Genomic DNA, 23,441 nt, shown 5'->3' with positions numbered 1-23,441 from the left:
TTAAAGAGGATGCCTTAGAGATTGTAAAAAGAGAATGAAGCTTTTTGCAGGTGGGGAAACAAAGCCCAAGAGCCTGATGGTGTTTCATAATGTAGAACTAAGGAAGGAATGGCTCCTTTAAGAAGCTGGACCTCGCTGGGCTACAGACAGGGTAGCACTAGCATGAAGGATAGAGTTCTGTTTGTTTATTTTCTTCACTTGCTACATAAGAGCCGGAGAGAACCTACCACTTTAGGTGTGTAGGCATGAATTATGGAAAATTTCAAAATATTAAAAAATAGTGAAATAGTATAATGAATCCCTCTGTACCCATCACCCAGCTTTGGATATTATCAACTCATTATCAGTCTTTTTTGTCTATAATCCTCCATTCTGATTATTTGGAAGCACATACCCAATCATATCATCTGTAAATTATATCTCAGGTCACTGCTAAGATTTCCCTGGTTGCTTCATAATATCTTTTTTAAACATTCTGTTCAAATCACGATCTAAACAAGATCTGTGCATTGAAATTGATTGATAAGACTCTTAACTTAGAAATGCAAACCAAAACTACAAAGAGGTGTCACCTCACACTGGTCAGAATGGCCATCATCAAAAAAAATCTACAAACAATAAATACTGGAGAGGGTATGGAGAAAAGGGAACCTCTTGCACTGTTGGTGGGAATGTAAATTGATACAGCCACTATGGAGAACAGTATGGAGGTTCCTTAAAAAACTAAAAATAGAACTACCATACGGCCCAGCAATCCCACTACTGGGCATATACCCTGAGAAAACCACAATTCAAAAAGAGTCATGTACCACAATGTTCATTGCAGCACTATTTACAATAACCAGGACATGGAAGCAACCTAAGTGTCTGTCAACAGATGAATGGATAAAGGTGTGGCACATATATACAATGGAATATTACTCAGCCATAAAAAGAAACGAAATTGAGTTATTTGTAGTGAGGTGGATGGACCTAGAGTCTGTCATACAGCGTGAAGTAAGTCAGGAAGAGAAGAACAAATACCATATGCTAACACATATATGGAATCTAAAAAAAGAAAATGGTTCTGAAGAATCTAGGGGCAGGACAGGAATAAAGACGCAGATGTAGAGAATGGATTTGAGGACACGGGGAGGGGGAAGGGTAAGCTGGGACGAAGTGAGAGAGTGGCATGGACATATATACACTACCAAACGTAAAACAGATAGCTAGTGGGAAGCAGCCACATGGTACAGGGAGATCAGCTCAGTGCTTTGTGACCACCTAGAGTGGTGGGATAGGGAGGGTGGGAGGGAGATGCAAGAGGGAGGGGATATGGGGATATATGTAAAGGTATAGCTGACTCACTTTGTTGTATGGCAGAAAGTAACATAACATTGTAAAGCAATTATACTCCAATAAAGATGTTAAAAAAAAAAAAGAAGACTCAACCTATTGACTTTTAATCCTCTTCGATCTTATTTCCACATTGCAATTTATTCCTTGAATGAATATATATATATATATATATATATATCAAAAACTGATGGCATTTTTCCTATAGTTTTTCACAGTTTGCATTTCGATGGTTGAGTGTCATTTAATATTCTGTTCCCTGTATTTTTATGAGTTAATAATTAGGACAAGAATCTTGACCAGATTCAAGTTCATCAATTACTTTCAAATGACCTTTGCGTTTTATTCATGTTGCCTTCTTATGCCTTTTCTTGTGAAAGTCTAACTTTTTTCTAAATTTATGAATTAGAGAAAGACTAATGTTTCATTAGATATTAATAGCTTCGGTTAATATCCAAAGCCCTCAGAGTTAACATCTTAACATTTGTTATGATAATATTAATTATGCTTTAAAGAATAAAGATATTTTGTAGATAATTTTCAAACATTTCATTTCAATAGGTGGGAATTTGAAGAATCTGAAGAAGATCCAGTGACGAGTATACCATACCAACTTCAAAGGCTTTTTGTTTTGTTACAAACCAGCAAAAAGAGAGCAATTGAAACCACAGATGTTACAAGGAGCTTTGGATGGGATAGTAGTGAGGGTACCAATTCTCTTATAATGATAAGTATTTGTAATAGTCAAAGGAATTCTGAGACCGTATTATAAACAAATGACACATATTAACATCTTAATTAACTTTACCTTAAACCTTTTGATTGCTTTTTGCTGGCATTTAAAAATAACTTATTTTGAAAATTTAAGCTCTGAGGCATAAATTTTTGATCAATTAAAATTTTCTTGTAAAGTAAGTTTGGTTATACTCTATTTTTATGTACTCAAGCTAAAATTTTAAAAGGGTGTTGGCTTAGATTTTTATTATCATATTTCTTGACTCTACAGTGAAAAATAACAAAAATAGCAAATATTGTAGCACTATAGAGCATATGCTATTTATAAAGTGATGAGCTCTTGTGATTCTTTTCCTTGTGATTGCCTTTTTATGACTATAATGTATATTTTGTGTTCTTTTTAAATTTAGCATTATTTTATGTAGACTTTTCCATATTTCTGACAATTTGCTTTTAAACAACAAATTAATGCTAGATTACACTAAGTTAATAGCTCTTTTTAATTAAATTTTATCTTAAAATAGCTTGGCAGCAGCATGATGTACAAGAACTGTGCAGAGTCATGTTTGATGCTTTGGAACAGAAATGGAAACAAACAGAACAGGTAATTTATCTCTCAGGTTGAGGGGAGTGTTTTCTAATAAATTATTCATTACCTTACAGTGACTTTATTCTATTGGAATGTTTTAAAACTTGGGCATTAGTCCAGTTGTCAAAGTACTGACAGTTTCCTCATCTTTAAAATAAGTTGGGCCCTGTGATCTAGATGATCTCTGTTTAGCTAAGAACTAGGTAATTCATACATGTGTGTGTGTTTTGGGGATGATTTTTGGACAGTATTTTCAGATATTTGCTAAGTAAATTAGATGGCTTATCTGTTACACATTATAAAGTATACATTGTAAAGTATATTCATCTAGCATTACCTTCTTTTTGACCAGTCAGGTATAGGCATGCTTTTGACACCTAGGATCCTTGTTAATCTGACCCTATTCTTCTTATCCAGTGGAAGGAGGAACAGGTTAGAAGTGGGAGAATATTAGATATATCATTGGGGTGAGACATAAGGCTGAACTGGATGGGGCTCAGGACTCAGTACAGAGGAGGGTTTATGCTAGGTGTAGTGATAGAAGATCACTAGAGGTAAAAAGGGGGAAGAATCTGGAAGGTAGCCTGGAGGATCTACTCTCTGATTGGAACTATTATGATGGCTTGGACTAAAGTTTTTCAAACTAGATTGTGATCCATTCACTTATGAAATAAATTTAGTGAATCAACACCAGCACTTTAAAAAAAAGGAATAAAATTGAAAAGTATAAGAGAAGCATCACATAAGTAAGGGTAAGTATTGTTTTATTCAACTTTTGTTACAGTTATATGTATTGGGTTGCGGTGTACATTATTTTCTTACTGTGGGTTGCTATCAAAACTGCTTGAAAAACACTGGATTGAAACACTTATAAATGCCCTCTCAGGTAGAGAAGACATAATCAAATATAACTGGGGCAGGTGAATGAAGAAAGCTTCATTAAATAAATAGTATTAGAGTAGACAGTTATGGTGGATCCTAATTTGAAGGCTTATGAATTCTAGATACTTGAAGAGGTATAAATTTATGAAAGAGGTAAACTGTAATATGCTTTCCCTCTTAACTGTTCTTAAGAGATATTGGAAAAAATTTTAAGTTCATTTAGTGATCTAGTTTCTCTTCATTATAGGATTGTATTTTCATAACTTTATGTAGATGGTATTGGGGTGTTTCTTTTTCATAGGTCTGAAGGTACCCTTCCTCCTCGTTACATCCCTATGTGGGTCAACACTTCTATTAAGACCAGTTAGGGCGTTCCTTCTGAGTTCCCAAGTTTGGGTACAAGAATCTTGAGGCAAGACATTCACATGGAGGGTCCTTACTTAGGGAGTTACCTGCCTCCTTTGAGTCAGAATAGCCCCAGTTGGCTAAGTTTGGGGAGTAGGTGAGAGATCCATTCTTTTAGGTGAGGATATTTTGAGGGAGATGGAGTTTAAGATTTTTTTTTCAATTTCTGTACATTTAAAAAATTACAGTATATTTTTTCTTTAAATTGTTTTATGTATATTACTGAAAGTTAAAAAGTTTTATTTGTACCTTGAGATAGAGGATATGATTTTAGGAATCAGAATATTGCGAAAGTGGTGGTAATATATGTAAAGCTATAAAAGTAGCCAGTTGTTTAGCTGTGTGATTATCAGTATGCCTAAAATAATGTCATGATGTATTCTCATCCTAATGAAAAGATAATACGGGGCTTAGTAGTGAAATCAGTAATCAGCTTATCAACAAAACACATTTTAATAGTGGGATTTTTAGTAATGTGAGAATTGAAATAATTTTTGCACATTCTTAATTTATTTTGTTTTTGTTAAACCTTTATTTTTTTCTGTAGAATTTAGATTAGATAAATCTTAAAGGTTTCTAAAACTTCAACAGTAAGAATGAATATCCTTTTGAAAATCATTCTAAAAGACATAAAATATTGGTAACTTACTTTTAAGGAACGCTTTAAAAAATATAAATATTCTTATTTTTTAGGCTGATCTTATAAATGAACTGTATCAAGGCAAGCTGAAGGACTACGTGAGATGTCTGGAATGTGGTTATGAGGGTTGGAGAATCGACACATATCTTGATATTCCATTGGTCATCCGACCTTATGGGTCCAGCCAAGCATTTGCTAGTGTGGTGTGTACCTTTCAGCTGACTGCTTGTGTATCCATACACAGAATACATAATAGCACAGTGGTATAATATATCCTAAGGTAAGTATCATCCTAGATACACCTTCTTGGGTTGTTAGACATTCCTGCATTTAAACTAGCAAGATCTAGAAGATTTTTGACCCTTCAGTGAGTCCTAATAGTGCATGTATAAGAGGGGAAGTATATGCAAATATACTGCCTCATGGCTCAATCTTTTATTCTTTCTTAGAGGTGACTAGATTATTTCACTTTCTTTTTTTTTTTAAGCTCTAAACAATCTATTTTATGAATGGTACTTTTTTTTTTTTGGCCTTGCCGTGTGGCTTATGGGATCTTGGTTTCCCGACCAGGGGTTGAACCTGGGCCCTTGGCAGTGAGAGCATGGAGTCCTAACCACTGGACCGCCAGGGAATTCCCTGTAAGTCTACTTCTGTGATTTTTTTTTGTTTTGAGGGTATTGTTTTGTTCCATTGGAAAAATAACCTCTGGATTTTTTGACAAACAGAGGCCACATTTTTTAAAGAAGCATCCCTATTCTAAAATTTAATTTTAAAATGATGCAGGTATTATATAACCACAGATAATTTGAAGACTCAGAACTATATATAATTAACTTAGTTACTTATATATTGAGTATCAAATTGGGCAATTAAGATTTTCTCATTCCTCCTTTTGTTATCTATTTTTAACTGCGTTTTGATAATTTTATTATTGCATTTTATTCTTAGGTTTGCATATTGAATTGCTTATACAAAGGGAGAGTCTTGGAAGGAGTTAATTTGACATTTAAAATTAGAGTTCAGAAACATTTATTTGAACCTGTTATGAGCCAGGGGAAACTTTCAAAGCTAACTAAGATATCTGAAAAAGTAGAATTTCATCATGATGTTGCTTTGGATCTTACTTATGCTGCAGTCAAGCCGATGGTGGCTGCAGCTAAAATCAGTGTTCTTAAAGCTAGTCCATACTTTAGCCTCTAAAATAGTGCTACAAGTATGGTTTAGTACTCTGGCCTCTAGGACAATTGATGCCCTTTCTTTTTTTCTCCTATTTTTATATGACTTAAGGAAATAATCAGCAAGAAGTTATGGAATCAGTCAGTGGAAATCCAAAGGAAAAGACTTTCTGGATAGTGGAAGATCAGGCGTCCTTTGCTCCACTGTTTTTCAGTCAGCTTCCTGAATAGATTTGAAAAATTTTGTTAAGTGCTTAATAGTACCCTTTGTAAACTGCCACTCTGGGTATATGAGATTGGCATTGCTTTGAGTGGCTAGTTTTATTTTTCATTTTTGTTTTGTTTTTACTTTATTTATTTTGACAGTTTAAGGTAGAAGTGACATACTGAAAAATCATTAACATATGTGTTTCAGTGACTTATCTCCTAGCTTATTTTAAAATATTGGCATTTCTTTAACAAAATATACTAGGGAAATAGTCAGTAGTCCCGAGTGATATACACTATTTTTTCTACTTTATTTATGAAAGTATTTTTTATGTAAGATTTTTCACATATATGTTCAGTTTAGTTTTTCCTTTTTTTACATATTTATTGAATGTTGAGAAAGCTAGTTTTATTTGTGTTATGTTGGAATCTAATATTTGAGTATTCAGCAAATATAATTGCATAGCTAAATCTATATGTTGTAATTTATTCACCTGCTGAATCGTCACCACTCTCTTCAGTACATTATAGACATAGCAGTGGAATGATTTGGAGGACATTTTTGGAGAAGTGAAAAAAGTCACATTTCTAAATGAAATTCTCCAAATTCTCTCCTGCACTGATACATGGATGACGGTGGTGGTGGTAGTGGAGATTATTCAGTGGGAATTGGAAGTTACAACTATGAAGCAGTATGTGAGCAGGTTTATAACACACATGCGCTAATAGGGCTTGCAGAAGGGAACCTAAACCTTCCTAGACTTTGCTGGAATCTCTTGAGGGAAATTACAGCAGGTGAAACTACCCAAGATAGGGGTTCTAAGGAGGATACTACCTTCAGAGAACTTTAGTTAGAGGTAAGTGGTTTCCCTTTATTTTCTGAATTCAAACTTATAACCTACACTTGTTAAACTGCAGAAATCATCATACAGCATCTAAATTTAGTGTTATATCACTGCTTGCCATTGTGTATTTTGTTAGTTCTATGTGTTTTAAAAAGAATTTGGCATAAATGTGGATTGTAAATGTCTAGTTAAAAGAAGCATTATAAAATCTCATTCAAACTCTTATAATATTTGGCCTTAATTTGAGTTGAACTCTTTTAAAATTTATTTTTCTACTTTTATTAAGGGTCTCTGGTATGTTTGCCGTATTGGCTGTGTATACATATACACATAAACATACTTGAATACATGCACACATAAATACACACATGTACTTACGTACAATACAACATTGATGGTTATATGTTCTGCTTATTATATATTCTGTTTAGTGAGCCATAATACTATAGTTATGTGTGTTCCATGAGGTTAACACCTGGTGTTTAATTTCAGATAATTAAGTGTGAAGTTCTGTTAAAAATGAAAGTTGTTTTTTTTAAACTTCATCTGAAACATCCAATTTCTATAGTTGTTTTATCTCCATGTTTAAATAAACTTGAGAATAATATTTAAGGTTAAATTAGAATGGAGTTGCCACTTAGTTAATTTATCATTATAACATCTGTAATCAATTTTCATGGTTATTTTTCACCGTGATTGATAACAGACTAGTTTTTTAGTACGTGCTAGGAATCATGTATAGTTTTTTTTTTTTTTTTTTTTTTTGCGGTACGCGGGCCTCTCACTGTTGTGGCCTCTCCCGCTGCGGAGCACAGGCTCCGGACGCGCAGGCTCAGCGGCCATGGCTCACGGGCCCAGCCGCTCCGCGGCATGTGGGATCTTCCTGGACCAGGGCACGAACCCGTGTCCCCTGCATCAGCAGGCGGACTCTCAACCACTGCGCCACCAGGGAAGCCCCCTCACGTATAGTTTTTTAAAAAGCTTTTCATCCTAATATTTTCTTTGTTGAATCATTTCTTAGTTATTATAACTATAATATTTATTAAATTTCTGGTCTTCATTCTACCTGGCCAAGTAGTGAAAAGGGTTATTCTGCCATTCTGTCTCTCAGATTGAGTTCTATTCAACACTAGTCTCCAATGAGATTTAATAGATGTTTGGGAGAAGGCTTCTGATTAAATAAATTTGGGAAACTGTGTAGCTGTAATTCTCTGTGGGAAGTTTACAGTGCATATTTAATTTTAAATGCCCTGAGTGTTCCTGTAGTGGAGAAATTTGTTTAACTGGGTTTAACCAATCTTATATTTTCTCTGTGGGACATGTCAGTATTTCAAGAGACACTAGGATTCTAAGGAACGTAGTTTGTGAAGCTCTGCATTAGATTAAGGTGATTTAAGGAAGTCTCTACTTTGTTACATTAACATTTATGTCCTTGGGACCTTGGGGGGGAGTGAGAATACTAAAATATATGTTATAATTTCCTGTTGTTTCACATAGTTTGTTATTAATCCTGAAAGATTATATATATTAATCTTTTAAAAAACTTGATTCTCAGTGATTTATTAGGTAATTACAACCTTTTATTTTCACTGATTAGAGCTGTCTGCGTGAAACCAATCTCTCTGAACTTTATAATCAAAGAAACCTTGAATCTGCTCATTGCCAAGCATATTTGAGAATGTATTATTATAAGAAGATACTCCTAAATACATTCTAATGATACATAAAAATTGGAAATATTTTTATTGGTGAATTATGAAAACATTTTATAAACAAAAATGATATAGCCTCATATGTTTGACATTAACTAGGGAAGCTTTTCTACTTAATAGTAAATTTTATTTATTTTTAAATTTTTTTAATAGTAAATTTTAAACACTATCTTGTTATAGATACCCTTTGTCATGTATTTATTGAGTTGCTTATTCTGTGGCAGGCACTGTTCTAGACCATTTATTTTAGGGTAGTTTTATTTTCTTTCGGGATAAGTACATTTAAGTATCTGTTTATTATGACAAAATGTCTGAAATTGGATTTAGCTGTATAGTTCCATATAGTGTCTTTGGAAAGATCAGATTATGTACTTGTTCCCTAAGTAAACACAATTTAACTATCATTTTAAAGTTTTGAATAGAAAATTGTTAAATTCATAAGTATTTACAAAATCGTAAGTGTTCCAGGTATTTAGTGTACACAAGTTTATATCATAAGTGCTACCCTGATTTAACACGTAATTTGGACATTCTTATATGGCTGGCTTAACCACATAACTCATTTGGATGGTACAGTAGTCCAAATTTGTCCAAATATGTAAGCATCACATAAAGAAAACTCTCTTCCACAGACTCTATCCTCATTTTTCCAGGAATTTGTGTGGTTGGACATAGTGGGAACCAGTTTAAAAAGTGGGGACTTCTGCTTTCAGGATGATGGAGTAGATGTACATTGCCCTATTCCTCCCGCTAAAACAACTGAAAATTTTGAACATTATATATAAAATAAACATAAGAAGACTGAAAGGTGGAGAAAAGGCATAAAGACTAGGGACCTCAGGATTCAAGGAATGACATGGGGTGAGTTCCCTGGGTTTTCTTTTTGCCTAATATTTCCCAACCTTGAAGATGATGGCAGGCTGGAAATAGCAACTAGCACAGACTAGTAAGCCTGCTCTCTCTAGCCAAAAGACTGGGAAAGACAGAAAAGGTAGCCAGTAACTACTATGCTCTAGCCAAACACTGCAGAAAGACTATGGCCCCAACCCTGACCCATGCCAGCCAAGGCTGAGTGGGGAGCCTAGACTTCCACCCTTATGAAGTTGTAACAAGGCTCTCCAACCCCCTGCTGGGGTGATTTCAGAGAAGATTGAGTAGGGAGGCAGGAGTTTCTTCCCTGCTCGACAGTACTGAACCTCCCCACTGCCATTCTCCCTTTCCCCTGGTTAACTGTCATTAGAGACCATGTGGGGAGCCTGGCCTTACACTCCCACCTAAACAGTAAGGAGGTGCTCCTTTCCCTTCCCACTGGAGTAATGTTAGAGGAGGCCTAGGTGAGAGTCAGGACTTTCACCGCTTCCCAGGAGTAAGGAGGCTCTCCCCCTCCTACCTGTGGTGTTGGTGGAGGCCACAAAGGGAGCAGTAATGAGATACTCCTGCTGTCACAGCCCAGGTGGTGTCAGCGGAGGCTTACTGAGTAGCCAGAATCCCTACCCTTGCCAGCAGTAGTGAGGAACCCCTCCCCACCACCAGTTTCAACATTGGCCAAGTGAAATTGGACTTCTACTCCCACCTGGCAGTAATTGGGCAGGAACCTTTTCCCCAGCTGGAACAGTGTCAGAGGAAGCCAGCTAAACTGGAAGATTTAAAATAGGGTCCAGAATATCATAATACCCCACATATTAAGGTTTCAATTAAAGAAATCATTCTGTATTCTGAGAACCAGGAAAATTTCATTTTGAATGAAAGAAGAGAATCAAGAGACATAAACACCAAAATAACAGATGTTAGAATTATCTGACAAATATTTTAAAGCAGGCATCATAGAAATACTTCAGTGAGAGTTCCTAAACCCACTTGAAACAAATGAGAAAATTGAGAGTCCTGGGGAAGAAATAGCAGGTATAAAAAAAAATGAAACGGGAATTTAGAACTGAGAAATGCAAGAACCAAACTCAAAAAGTTAGTGGATAGGCTCAACAGCTGAATGGAAGAGACAGTGTATAATCAGTGAACCTGAAGATAGAACAATAGAAGTTACCCAATCTAAATAACAGAGAAAATAGACTGAAGGGGGGATAAAGATCCTCAGGGACCCATGGGACTATAACAAAGGGTCTAACATTTGTGTCACTGGAGTCCTGGAAGGAAAGGAAAAAGAAGGCAGGGCTAGAAAAATGAAGAAATAATGACTGAAGACTTCCCAAATTTGGCAAAAGGCATAAAGCCACAGGTCAAAGAAGCTGAGCAAACAACATAAGCCAAAAGAACTTCACGTCAAGTTCAATTATAGCTAAACTTTTGAAAACTAAAGACAAAATATCTTGAAAGCAGTGAGTGAGAAAAGGTACTGTTTCTACAGGAGAAAAGCACTCTGATTTCTCATAAGCAGATTTTTCATCAGAAACTATGGAGGCCTGAAGGCAGTGGCATATTTTTGAAGTGTTGAAAGAAAAGACCTGTCAACTAGAGTTTTATACCCAGTGAAAATATTCAGGAATGAAGGGAAAAATCAAGACATTCTTAGATGAGGGAACACTAAGAGAATTTGTCACTAGCAGACCTACCTTAAAAAAATGGCTAAAGAAATTTCTCTAAATAGAAAGGGAATGATAAAAGGAAGGTATATTGGAACATTAGGAATGAAGAAAGAACATAGTAAGCAAAAATTTGGGTAAATACAGTACGCTTTCCTTGTCCTCCTGAGTTTTCTAAATTATGTTTGATAGTTGAACCAAAATTGTAACACTGTTTGATGTGGTTCTAAATGTATGTAGAGGAACTATTTAAGACAATTATATTATAAATGGGAGAAGGTAAAAAGACATAGAGGTAAGCTTTCTGTACTTCACTTGAACTGGTAAAAGGATGGGACCAACAGACAGATAAGTTTTGTGTATGTAATGTAATACCCAGAGCGACCACTGAAAGAGATAAACTCAAAAGCACTATAGATAAATCAAAGTAAAATTAAAAAAAATTTTTTTGGTCATCCACAGGAAGGCAGGAAAAATAAAACAAAACAAAAATTTAAAATAGCATACTTATTTACATGTAAATGGTCTAATTATACCAAATAAAAGGCAGAGGTCAGCATATTAGATTAAAAAAAAGTGACCCAACAGTATGCTAGCTACAAAAACTCCCTACAGTATATTGGTATAGGCAGGTTGATAGTAAAAGGATTGAAAATGTTATACCATGTAAACATTAATCAAGATAAATGAGGAATGGCTATATTAATATCAGGTAAAGTAGACTTTGAAGCAAAATTACTAGAGACAGAGAAGGGCATTATCTAATGATAAAAAGGTCAAGCCATCAAGAAGACAGCAATCCTAAATGTGTATGTACCAAGTAACAGAGCTGCAAAATACATGAGGTGAAAGCTGTCCTACCTGAAAGGAGAGACTGACAAATCTGCCATTATAGTTGGAGACTTCAATGCCCTTCTCAATAATTGATAGGTAGACTCTCTAGACAGAAAATTAGCAAAGATATGGAACTTAACAATACCATCAACCAACAAGATCCAACAGACATTTATAATATGGTCCACTCAGCAACAGCAGAGTATAACATTCAAGAGCCTGTGGACTACATACTAGGGTAGACCATATCCTGGGCCATCATACAAACCTCAATTTAAATTAAAATCATAGAGTATATGTTATTCAGCCACACTGGAGTCAAATTGGAAATCAACAGAAAGATAAGTGGAAAATCACCAAACATTTGAAAACTAAACAACACACTTAAATCCATGAGTCAAAGAGAAAGTCTCAAGGGAAATGTTTTTAAAAATACTTTGAACTGAATGGAAATGAAAATATAACATGTCAGAAATTTTGAGACACAGCTGAAGCAATACTACTGATAGGGGAACTTAGAACACTAAATGCTGCCCTTTAGCAAAAATTCTTAACATTAGAAAAAAGAGGAATTGTTTTGAATCAATAATCTAAGCTTCCACCTAACCTAGAAAAAAGAGCAAAAGAAACCCAAAGCCAGCAGAAGGAAGGACATAATAAAGAAAAGGACAGAAATCTGTGAAATTGAAAACAGAAAATTAATAAATGAGAGCTATTATTTGAAAACATCAATCCGATTGACAAACATTTAGCAAGATTGACAGAAGGGGAAAAAAGATAAGAAAAAATTTTCCGGTACTAAGAATGAAATTAGTACCACTACAAACCTTGTAGATATCAAAACGATAGTAAGGGACAACTCTGCAAACATAAATTTGATAACTCAGATGAAATGAGCCAATGCCTTGAAAAGCACAAAGTACAACTTATCTAATATGACTTGAATAGCCCTATAACTCTTAAGATATTAAATTCATAATTTAAAATCTCTTAGAAAGAAAATCTATAAGTTGGAATGGTTTCACTGGAGACTTGTACCAGGCATCTTTAGCACAGTGAACACCAGTTCTACACAACCCCTTCCAAAAAACAGAAAGGAAAGAACCCTTCTCAGTGTATTTTATGAAGCTAGTCTTATCCTCATACTAAACCAGACAAAGACAGTTAAAACTACAACAATAACAACAACAAAAAACAAAACAAGACACCAAAAAACTATGACCAAGCCACTATTCTTTATATATATATACACACACAGATACACACACACACATATATATATCTTTATTGGAGTATAATTGATTTACAATGTTGTGTTAGTTTTTGCTATACAACAAAGTGAATCATCTGTATGTATACATATATGCTCATATCCCCTCCCTCTTGCATCTCCCTCCCACCCTCCCTATCCCACCCCTCTAGGTGGTCACAGCACGGAGCTAATCTCCCTGTGCTATGCGGCTGCTTCCTACTAGCTATCTGTTTTACATTTGGTAGTGTATATGTGTCAGTGCCACTCATTCACTTTGTCCCAGCTTACCCTTCCCCCTCCCCATGTCCTCAAGTCCATTCTGTACGTCTGTGTCTTTATTCCTGTCCTGCCCCTAGATTCTTCAGAACTATTTGTTTTTTTAGATTCCACATATATGTTAGCATATGATATTTGTTTTTCTCTTCCTGACTTACTTCACTCTGTATGACAGACTAGGTCCATCCACCTCACTACAAGTAACTCAATTTCATTTCTTTTTATGGCTGAGTAATAGTCCATTGTATATATGTGCCACATCTTCTTTATCCATTCATCTGCCAGTGGGCGCTTAGGTTGCTTCCATGTCCTGGCTATTGTAAATAGTGCTGCAATGAACATTGTGGTACGTGACGCTTTTTGAATTATGGTTTTCTCAGGGTATATGCCCAGTAGTGGGATTGCTGGGTTGTATGGTAGTTCTATTCTTAGATTTTTAAGGAACCTCTGTACTGTTCTCCATAGTGGCTATATCAGTTTACATTCCCACCAACAGTGGAAGAGGGTTCCTTTTTCTCCACACCCTCTCCAGCATTTATTGTTTCTATATTTTTTGATGATGGCCATTCTGACCAGTGTGAGGTGATACCTCATTGTGGTTTTGATTTGCATTTCTCTAATGATTAGTGATGTTGAGCATCCTTTCATTTGCTTGTTGGCAATCTATATGTCTACTTAGGAGAAATGTCTATTCATGTCTTCTGCCTATTTTTGGATTGGGTTGTTTGTTTTTCTGATATTGAGCTGTATAAGCTGCTTTTATATTTTGGAGGTTAATCCTTTGTCAGTTGCTTTGTTTGGAAGTATTTTCTCCCATTCTGAGGGTTGTCTTTTCGTCTTGTTTATGGTTTCCTTTGCTGTGCAAAAGCTTTTAAGTTTCATTAGCTCCCATTTGTTTATTTTTTATTTTATTTCCTTTTCTCTAGGTAGTGGGTCAAAAAGGATCTTGCTGTGATTTATGTCATAGAGCATTCTGCCTATATTTTCTTCTAAGAGTTTTATAGTGTCTTGACTTGCATTTAGGTTTTTAATCCATTATGAGGGTTTTTTTGTATGGTGTTAGAAAGTGTTCTAATTTCGTTCTTTTACATGTAGCTATCCAGTTTTCCCAGCACCACTTATTGAAGAGGCTGTCTTTTCTCCATTGTATATTCTTTCCTCCTTTATCAAAGATAAGGTGACCATATGTGCATGGGTTTATCTCTGGCAAGCCAGTATTCTTAATGCATACAGATGGGAAAATCTTTGTCAAATTATTACCAAATAGAATTAAGCAATATATAAGGAGAATTATATACCATGTCTAAGTAGAGTTCATTCTAGGGATTCAAGGCTTGTCAGTATGTAAAAAATCAATGACTGTAATCTAGCATATTAACAGAGAAAAGAAGAAAATTCACATGATCATATCAATTGACTTAGAAAAAGTACGTGACAAAGTTCAATATCCACTTATGATTAAAAAAACGATCTGAAAACTAGTAATGGAGGATAATTTTCTCAACCTGGTAAAGAATGTATTCAGAAATGTAGAGCTACCATCGTACTTCATGGTGAAAGACGGAATATTTTCTCCCTAGAACATCAAGGTTATCTAGGCAAGGATGTCTGCTGTCACTCTTATTCAGTTCAGTACTGGAAGTCATAGCCAGTACAGTAAGGCAAGAAGAGGAAATAAAAGGCATACCAATAAAAGGAAGAAATAAAATTGTTCCCCCCCTTTTTTATTTATTTTTATTTTTGAATTTTATTTATGTTTTATACAGCAGGTTCTTATCAGTTATCTATTTTATATATATTAAGCATATATAGGTCAATCCCAATCTCCCAATTCATCCCACCATAACCACCACCATCCCCCCGAGCCTGCTTTACCCCCTTGGTGTCCATAAGTTTGTTCTCTACATCTGTGTCTCTATTTCTGCCTTGCAGACTGGTTCATCTGTACCATTTTTCTAGATTCCACATATATGCATTCATAAATGATATTTGTTTTTCTCTTTTGATTTATTTCACTCTGTATGACAGTCTCTACAAATGACCCAATTTCATTCCTTCTTATGGCTGAGTAATATTCCATTGTATATACATACCACATCTTCTTTATCCATTCATCTGTCGATGGGCATTTAGGTTGCTTCCATGACCTGGCTATTGAACATTGGGGTGCATGTGTCTTTTTGAATTATGGTTTTCTCTGGTATATGCCCAGTAGTGGGTTTGCTGCGTCATTTGGTAATTCTATTTTTAGTTTTCTAAGGAACCTCCCTACTGTTCTTCACAGTGGCTGTTATCAGTTTACATTCCCACCAACAGTGCAAGAGGGTGCCCTTTTCTCCACACCCTCTCCAGCATTTGTTGTTTGTGGATTTTCTGATGATGCCCATTCTGACCAGTGTGAGGTGATACCTCATTGTAGTTTTGATGTGCATTTCTCTAATAATTTGTGATGTTGAGCAGCTTTTCATGTGACTCGTGGCCATCTGTATGTCTTCTTTGGAGAAATATCTATTTAGGTCTTCTGCTCATTTTTGGATTCTGTTGTTTGTTTTTTTGATATTGAGCTACATGAGCTATTTATATATTTCGGAGATTAATCCTTTGTTGATTCGTTTGCACATATTTTCTCACATTCTGAGGGTTGTCTTTTCATCTTGTTTATAGTTTCCTTTGCTGTGCAAAAGTTCTTAAGTTTCATTAGGTCCCATTTGTTTACTTTTGTTTTTGCTTCCATTTCTCTAGGAGGTGCGTCAAAAAACATCTTGCTGTGATTTACATCAAAGAGTGTTCTTCCTATGTTTTCCTCTAAGAGTTTTATAGTATCCAGTCTAACATTTAGGTCTTTAATCTATTTTGAGTTTATTTTTGTGTGTGGTGTTAGGGAGTGTTCTAATTTCATTCTTTTACATGTAGCTGTCCAGTTTTCCCAGCACCACTTACTGAAGACACTGTCTTTTTTCCATTGTATATCCTTGCCTTCTTTGTCGTAGATTAGTTGACCATAGGTGTGTGGGTTTATCTCTGGGCTTTCTAGCCTGTTCCATTGATCTATATTTCTGGTTTTGTGCCAGTACCATATTGTCTTGATTACTGTAGGTTTGTAGTATAGTCTGAATTCAGGGAGTCTGATTCCTCCAGTTCCATTTTTTTCTCTCAAGATTGCTTTGGCTATTTGGGGTCTATTGTGTCTTCATACAAATTTTAAGATTTTTTGTTCTAGTTCTGTAAAAAAATGCCATTGGTAATTAGATAGGGATTGCATTGAATCTGTAGATTGCTTTGGGTAGTATAGTCATTTTCACAATATTGATTCTTCCAATCCATGAACATGGTATATCTCTCCATCTGTTTATGTCATCTTTGATTTCTTTCATCAGCGTCTTATAGTTTTCTGAGTACAGGGCTTTTACCTCCCTTGATAGGTTTATTCCTAGGTATTTTATTCTTTTTGTTACAGTGGTACATGGGATTGTTTCCTTTATTTCTCTTTCTGATTTTTCATTGTTGGTGTATAGGAATGCCAGCGATTTCTGTGCATTAATTTTGTATCCTGCAACCTTACCAAATTCCATTGATTAGTTCTAGTAGTTTTCCGGTGGCATCTTTAGGATTTTCTATATATAGTATCATGTCATCTGCATACAGTGACAGTTTTACTTCTTTTCCAATTTGTATTCCTTTTATTTTGTTTTCTTCTCTGATTGCTGTGGCTAGGACTTCCAAAGCTATGTTGAATAATAATAATGAGAGTGGACATCCTTGTCTTGTTCCTGATCTTAGAGGAAATGCTTTCAGTTTTTCACCATTGAGAATGATGTTTGCTGTGGGTTTGTTGTATATGGCCTTTATGATGTTGAGGTAGGTTCCCTCTGTGCCCACATTCTGGAGAGTTTTTATCATCAATTTGTGTTGAATTTTTTCAAAAGCTTTTTCTGCATCTATTGAGATGATTATATGGTTTTTATTCTTCAATTTGTTCATATGGTTTATCACATTGATTGATTTGCATATATTGAAGAATCCTTGCATCCCTGTGATAAATCCCACTTGATCATGGTGTATGATCCTTTTAATGTACTGTTGGATTCTGTTTGCTAGTATTTTGTTGAGGTTTTTTGCATCTATATTCATCAGTGATATTGGTCTGTAATTTCCTTTTTTTGTAGTATCTTTGTCTGGTTTTGGTATCAGTGTGATGGTGGCCTCATAGAATGAGTCTGGGAGTGTTTCTTCCTTTGCTATATTTTGGAAGAGTTTGAGAGGATGGGTGTTAGCTCTTCTCTAAATGTTTCATAGAATTCGCCTGTGAAGCCATCTAGTCCTGGACTTTTGTTTGTTGGAAGATTTTTAATCACAGTGTCAGTTTCATTCCTTGTGATTCATGTGTTCATGTTTTCTGTTTACTCCTGGTTCTTTCTTGGAAGGTTATACCTTTCTAAGAATTTGTCCATTTTATTGGCATAGAGTTGCTTGTAGTAGTCTCTCAGGATGCTTTGTATTTCTGCCGGGTCTGTTGTAACTTCCCCTTTCTCATTTCTAATTTTATTGATTTGAGTCCTCTCCCTCCTTTTCTTGATGAGTGTGGCTAAAGGTTTGTCAATTTTGTTTATCTTCTCAAATTACCAGCTTTTATTTTTATTGATCTTTGCTATTGTTTTTTTTTTTGTTTCTATTTCATTTATTTCTGCTCTGATCTTTATGTTTTCTTTCCTTCTACTGACTTTGGGTTTTGTTTGTTCTTCTTTCTCTAGTTCCATTAGGTGTAAGGTTAGATTGTTTATTTGAGATTTTTCTTGTTTCTTGAGGTAGGATTGTATTGCTATAAACTTCCCTCTTAGAACTGCTTTTGCTGCAACCCATAGAGTTTGGATCATCGTGTTTTCATTGTCATTTGTCTCTAGGTATTTTTTGATTTCCTCTTTGATGTCCTTAGTGATTTCTTGGTTATTTAGAAACATATTGTTTAGCCTCCATGTGTTTGTGTTTTTTACATTTTGTTCCCTGTAATTGATTTCTAATCTTAGAGTGTTGTGGTCAGAAAAGATGCTTGACATGATTTCAATTTCTTTTTTTTTTTAATTTTATTTATTTATTTTATACTTATTTATTTTTGGCTGTGTTGGGTCTTCGTTGCTGTGCACGGGCTTTCTCTAGTTGTGGTGAGTGGGGGCTACTCTTCATTGCAGTGCATGGGCCTCACTGCAGTGCCTTCTCTTGTTGTGGAGCATGGACTCTAGGTGCGCAGGCTTCAGTAGCTGTGGCACGCGGTCTCGGTAGTTGTGGCTCGTGGGCTCTAGAGCACAGGCTCAGTAGTTGTGGCACACGGGGTTAGTTGCTCTGCGGGATGTGGGATCTTCTGGGACCAGTGCGCGAACCCATGTCCCCTCCATTGGCAGGCGGATTCTTAACCACTGCGCCACCAGAGAAGCCCGATTTCAATTTTCTTAATTTTGCCAAGGCTTGATTTGTGACCCAAGATGTGATCTGTCCAGGAGAATGTTCCATGTGCACTTGAGTATAAATTGTAGTCTGCTGTTATTGGCTGGAATGTCATATAAATATCAAATCTATCTGGTCTATTGTGTCATTTAAAACTTGTGTTTCCTTATTAATTTTCTGTCTGGATGATCTGTCCATTGGTGTAAGTGAGGTGTTAAAGTCCCCCACTATTATTGTGTTACTGTCGACTTCCTCTTTTAGAGCTGTTAGCAGTTGCCTTAATGTGTATTGAGGTGCTCCTATGTTGGGTTCATATATATTTATAATTGTTATATCTTTTTCTTGGACTGATCCCTTGATCATTATGTAGTGTCTTTCCTTGTCTCTTGTAATATTTTTTATTTTAAAGTCCATTTTATTGTATATGAGGATTGCTACTCCAGCTTTCCTTTGATTTCCATTTCCATGGAATATCTTTTTTCCATCCCCTCACTTTCATTCTGTATGTGTCCCTAGGTCTGAAGTGGGTCTCTTGTAGACAGCATATATATGGGTCTTGTTTTTGTATCCATTCAGCGAGCCTGTGTCTTCTGTTTGGAGCATTTAATCCATTCACGTTTAAGGTAATTATCGATATGTATGTTCCTATGACCATTTTCTTAATTGTTATGGGTTTGTTTTTGTAGGTCCTTTTCTTCTCTTGTGTTTCCCACTTAGAGAAGTTCCTTTGCATTTGTTGTAGAGCTAGTTTGGTGGTACTGAATTCTCTTAGGTTTTGCTTGTCTGTAAAGCTTCTGATTTCTCTGTCGAATCTGAATGAGATCCTTGCTGGGTAGAGTAATCTTGGTTGTAGGTTCTTCCCTTTCATCACTTTAAATATATCATGCCACTCCCTTCTGGCTTGTAGAGTTTCTGCTGAGAGATCATCTGTTAACCTTATGGGAGTTCCCTTGTATGTTATTTGTCATTTTTCCCTTGTTGCTTTCAATAATTTTTCTTTGTCTTTAATTTTTGTCAGTTTGATTACTGTGTGTCTCGGCATGTTTCTCCTTGGGTTTATCCTGCCTGGGACTCTGCGCTTCCTGGACTTGGGTGGCCAATTCCTTTCCCATGTTAGGGAAGTTTTCGACTATAATCTCTTCAGATATTTTCTTGGGTCCTTTCTCTCTCTGTTCTCCTTCTGGGACCCCTATAATGCGAATGTTTTTGCATTTAATGTTGTCCCAGGGGTCTCTTAGGCTCTCTTCATTTCTTTTCATTCCTTTTTCTTTATTCTGCTCCGTGGCAGTGAATTCCACCATTCTGTCTTCCAGGTCACTTATCCATTCTTCTGCTTCTGTTATTCTGCTATTGATTCCTTGTAGTATATTTTTCATTTCAGTTCTTGTATTGTTCATCTCTGTTTGTTCTTTAATTCTTCTAGGTGTTTGTTCTTTAATTCTTCTACGTCTTTGTTAAACATTTCTTGCACCTTCTCGATCTTTGCTTACATTCTTTTTCTGTGGTCCTGCATCATCTTCACTATCATTATTCTCAATTCTTTTTCTGGAAGGTTGCCTATCTCTGCTTCATTTAGTTGTTTTTCTGGGGTTTTATCTTGTTCCTTCATCTGGGACGTAGCCTCTGCCTTTTCATCTTGTCTATCTTTCTGTGAATGTGGTTTTCATTCTAGTGGCTGTAGGATTGCAGTTCTTCTTGCTTCTGCTGTCTGCCCTCTGGTGGATGAGGCTATCTAAGAGGCTTGTGCAGGCTTCCTGATGGGAAGGTCTGTTGGTGGGTATTGCTGGGTGTTGTTCTGGTGGGCAGAGCTCAGTAAATGTTTAATTTGCTTGTCTGCTGATGGGTGAGGCCGAGTTCCCTCCCTGTTAGTTGTTTGGCCTGAGGTGGCCCAGCACTGGAGCTTACAGGCTTTTTGGTGGGGCTAATGGTGGATTCTGTGAGGACTCATGCCAAGGATTACTTCCCAGGTAGGTCTGATTCATTCTCCTGTGGGGTCACTGTTCTTTCCCCCTGGGTCCTGATGTGCACACTATGTTTGTGCTCTCCAAATGTGGAGTCTGTTTCCCCCAGTTTTGTCAAAGTCCTGCAGTCAAATCCCACTAGCCTTCAAAGTCTTATTCTCTGGGAAGTCCTCCTCCCATTGCCAGACCCCTAGGTTGGGATGCCTGATGTGGGGCTCAGAACCTTCATTCCAGTGGGTGGACTTCTGTGGTATAATTGTTCTCTAGTTTGTGAGTCACTCACCCGTGGTTATGAGATATGATTTTATTGTGATTGCGCCCTTCCTACCGTCTCATTGCGGCTTCTCCTTTGTCTTTGGTTGTGGGGTATCTTTTTTTGTGAGTTCCAGTATCTTCCTGTCGATGAGTGTCCAGCAGTTATTTGTGATTCCAGTGCTCTCGCAAGAGGGAGTGAGCACACGTCCTTCTATTCCGCCATCCTGAACCACTCTTACCTGCTCCCCCACCTTTTTTAAACAACATAATATTTTGTATAGAAAACATGAAGACATTTACCAAAACAAAACCCTAGAACTAATAAGTGAGTTTAATAGGTAGCAGGATATAAGATAAACATACAAAAATCAATTGTATTTCAAAAATACTAGCAATGAAATGTGGAAAGTGAAATTAAAAATACAATACCATTTATAGTTGTGGGGCAAAAAAAGCCTTAGGTATAAACCTAACAAAATATGTACTGGACTTATGTGCTGGAAACTATAAATTCTGAAAAGAATATTTAAGTAAAGGGAGAGACATACTGTCCTCATTGATTGGAATATTCACATGGTAAAGATGTAGATTCTCCCCCAAATTGTATAATTTTAATGAAATTCCTTTCAAAATCTGAGAAGATTTTTCAAGCTCATTCTAAAAAAAATAGCTAGAATAGCTAAGAGAATTTTGGAAAAAGAATAAAGTAGGAGAAATCAGTCTCCTTGATCTCAAGACTTATTATATAGCTACAGTAATCAGGACTGTATGGTATTGGAGGAATAGACAAATAGATCAGTGGAACATAATAGAAAACCCAGAACTAGATCCATATAAACATGCCCAGCTGATTTTTTTTAGAATTGCACAGTGCAGTTCAATTCAGCAAGGATGGTCTTTTAAACAAATGATGTTAAAACCATTGGGAATTCATATATACAAAAATGAACCTTTACTTAAACCTTACAGCTTGTAAAAAAATTAACTCAAAATGGATCATAGACTTAAAAAAAATGTAAAGTTGCAAACTTTTAGAAATAAAACACAGGAAAAAATCCTCTAGAAAAAGGGTTAAGCAGTGAATTCTTAGACTTGATACCAAAAAGTGCAATCCACAAAGGGAAAAATTGACAAGTTGTATCTCAACAAAATTTTAAAACACTTGTTCTTTGAAAGCCCATGTGATGAAGGTAAGAGAAGCTACAGACTGGGAGAACATATTTGGAAACCCCATATCTGACAAAGGACTAGTATCTAGAATACATAAAGACGTCTCAAAACACAATAGTAAAAAATGATAACAGTCCATTTAGACAGTTGGCAAAAGACATAAACAACATTTCATGTAAGAGGATATGCAGATATCAAATAAATACAGGAACAGATGTTCAACATCACTAGGGAAATGCAAATTCAAACCATAATGAAGATAACACTCTCTACCAACAGAATGGCTAAAATAAAAAATAATGGCAGCACAAAAAGCTGACAACAGTGTGGAGGAACTGGATCACTCATGTTTTTGGTGGGAATGTGAAAAGTTACAGGCAGTTTCTCATAAAACTAAATATGAAATTATCATAACCTCCAGCAATTGTACTCTTGGTTATTTATCCCAGAGAAACAAAAACTTATCAAGTATTCATAATGTCTTTATTTTTAATATTCTGTAACTGGAATCAACCCAGATGTCCTTCAACAAGTAAATGGTTTAACACACTGTGGTACAAACAAACCATAGAATACTACTTAACAATAAAAAGGGACAAACTACCGATACACACAGAAACTTGAATGAATCTCCAGGGAATTATGCAGAGTGACAAAAACCAATCTCAAAAGGTTACATATGGTTCCATTTATATAACATTCTTGATAAAACAAAATTTTAGAACTGGGAGATGGATTAATTATTGCCAGAGCTTGTAGATTAGTTGGCACCAGGGGAAGGATGGGTAGGTGGTTACTATAAAAGGACAACATGAGGGATCCTTGTGGTGTAGGAACTGTTCAGTCTCTTGACTATGGTGGTGGATATATAAGCCTATACAGGTAATAAAATTGTAAAGAACTTACTACACACACATAGACAGACAAATGAGTACACTGAAACTGAGAAAATTGGAATAAGATTGGTGGGTTATATCAATGTCAGTATCCTGATTGTGATATTATACTATAGTTTTGCAAAATGTTATCAAATGGAGAATGGCAAAGTGTACAGGAGGCTCTGTATTATTTCTTATAATTGTATGTGAATCATCAGTTATCACAACAATTGCAATTAAAAGTAGATGGCTTAAGTAAAAGTAGAGTTCTTTTCCTAGTTTAAAAGAGAAAACTATATGTTCTGGGAAAGATA

The 23,441-nt window shown here is 35.8% G+C and overlaps 1 protein-coding gene across 2 annotated transcripts in view; it reads left to right on the top strand.

Annotated features, from left to right (window-relative positions):
- The window catches only part of USP47 (ubiquitin specific peptidase 47), a 125,229-nt gene that overhangs the window by 60,447 nt on the left and 41,341 nt on the right, over window positions 1–23,441 (top strand). For both annotated transcript variants that reach the window (XM_079930706.1, XM_079930705.1), the window contains exons 6-8: window positions 1,897–2,042; window positions 2,595–2,674; window positions 4,640–4,789. In XM_079930706.1, the coding sequence (XP_079786832.1) occupies window positions 1,897–2,042; window positions 2,595–2,674; window positions 4,640–4,789 (376 nt within the window). The remainder of the gene's footprint in view (window positions 1–1,896; window positions 2,043–2,594; window positions 2,675–4,639; window positions 4,790–23,441) is intronic.

The sequence above is a fragment of the Stenella coeruleoalba genome (genome assembly GCF_951394435.1).
Source record: "Stenella coeruleoalba genome assembly, chromosome: 8".
NCBI classification, from domain to species: domain Eukaryota; kingdom Metazoa; phylum Chordata; class Mammalia; order Artiodactyla; family Delphinidae; genus Stenella; species Stenella coeruleoalba.
Note: the sequence above shows the minus strand (reverse complement) of the source record. Positions and strands in the feature narration are given on the sequence as shown.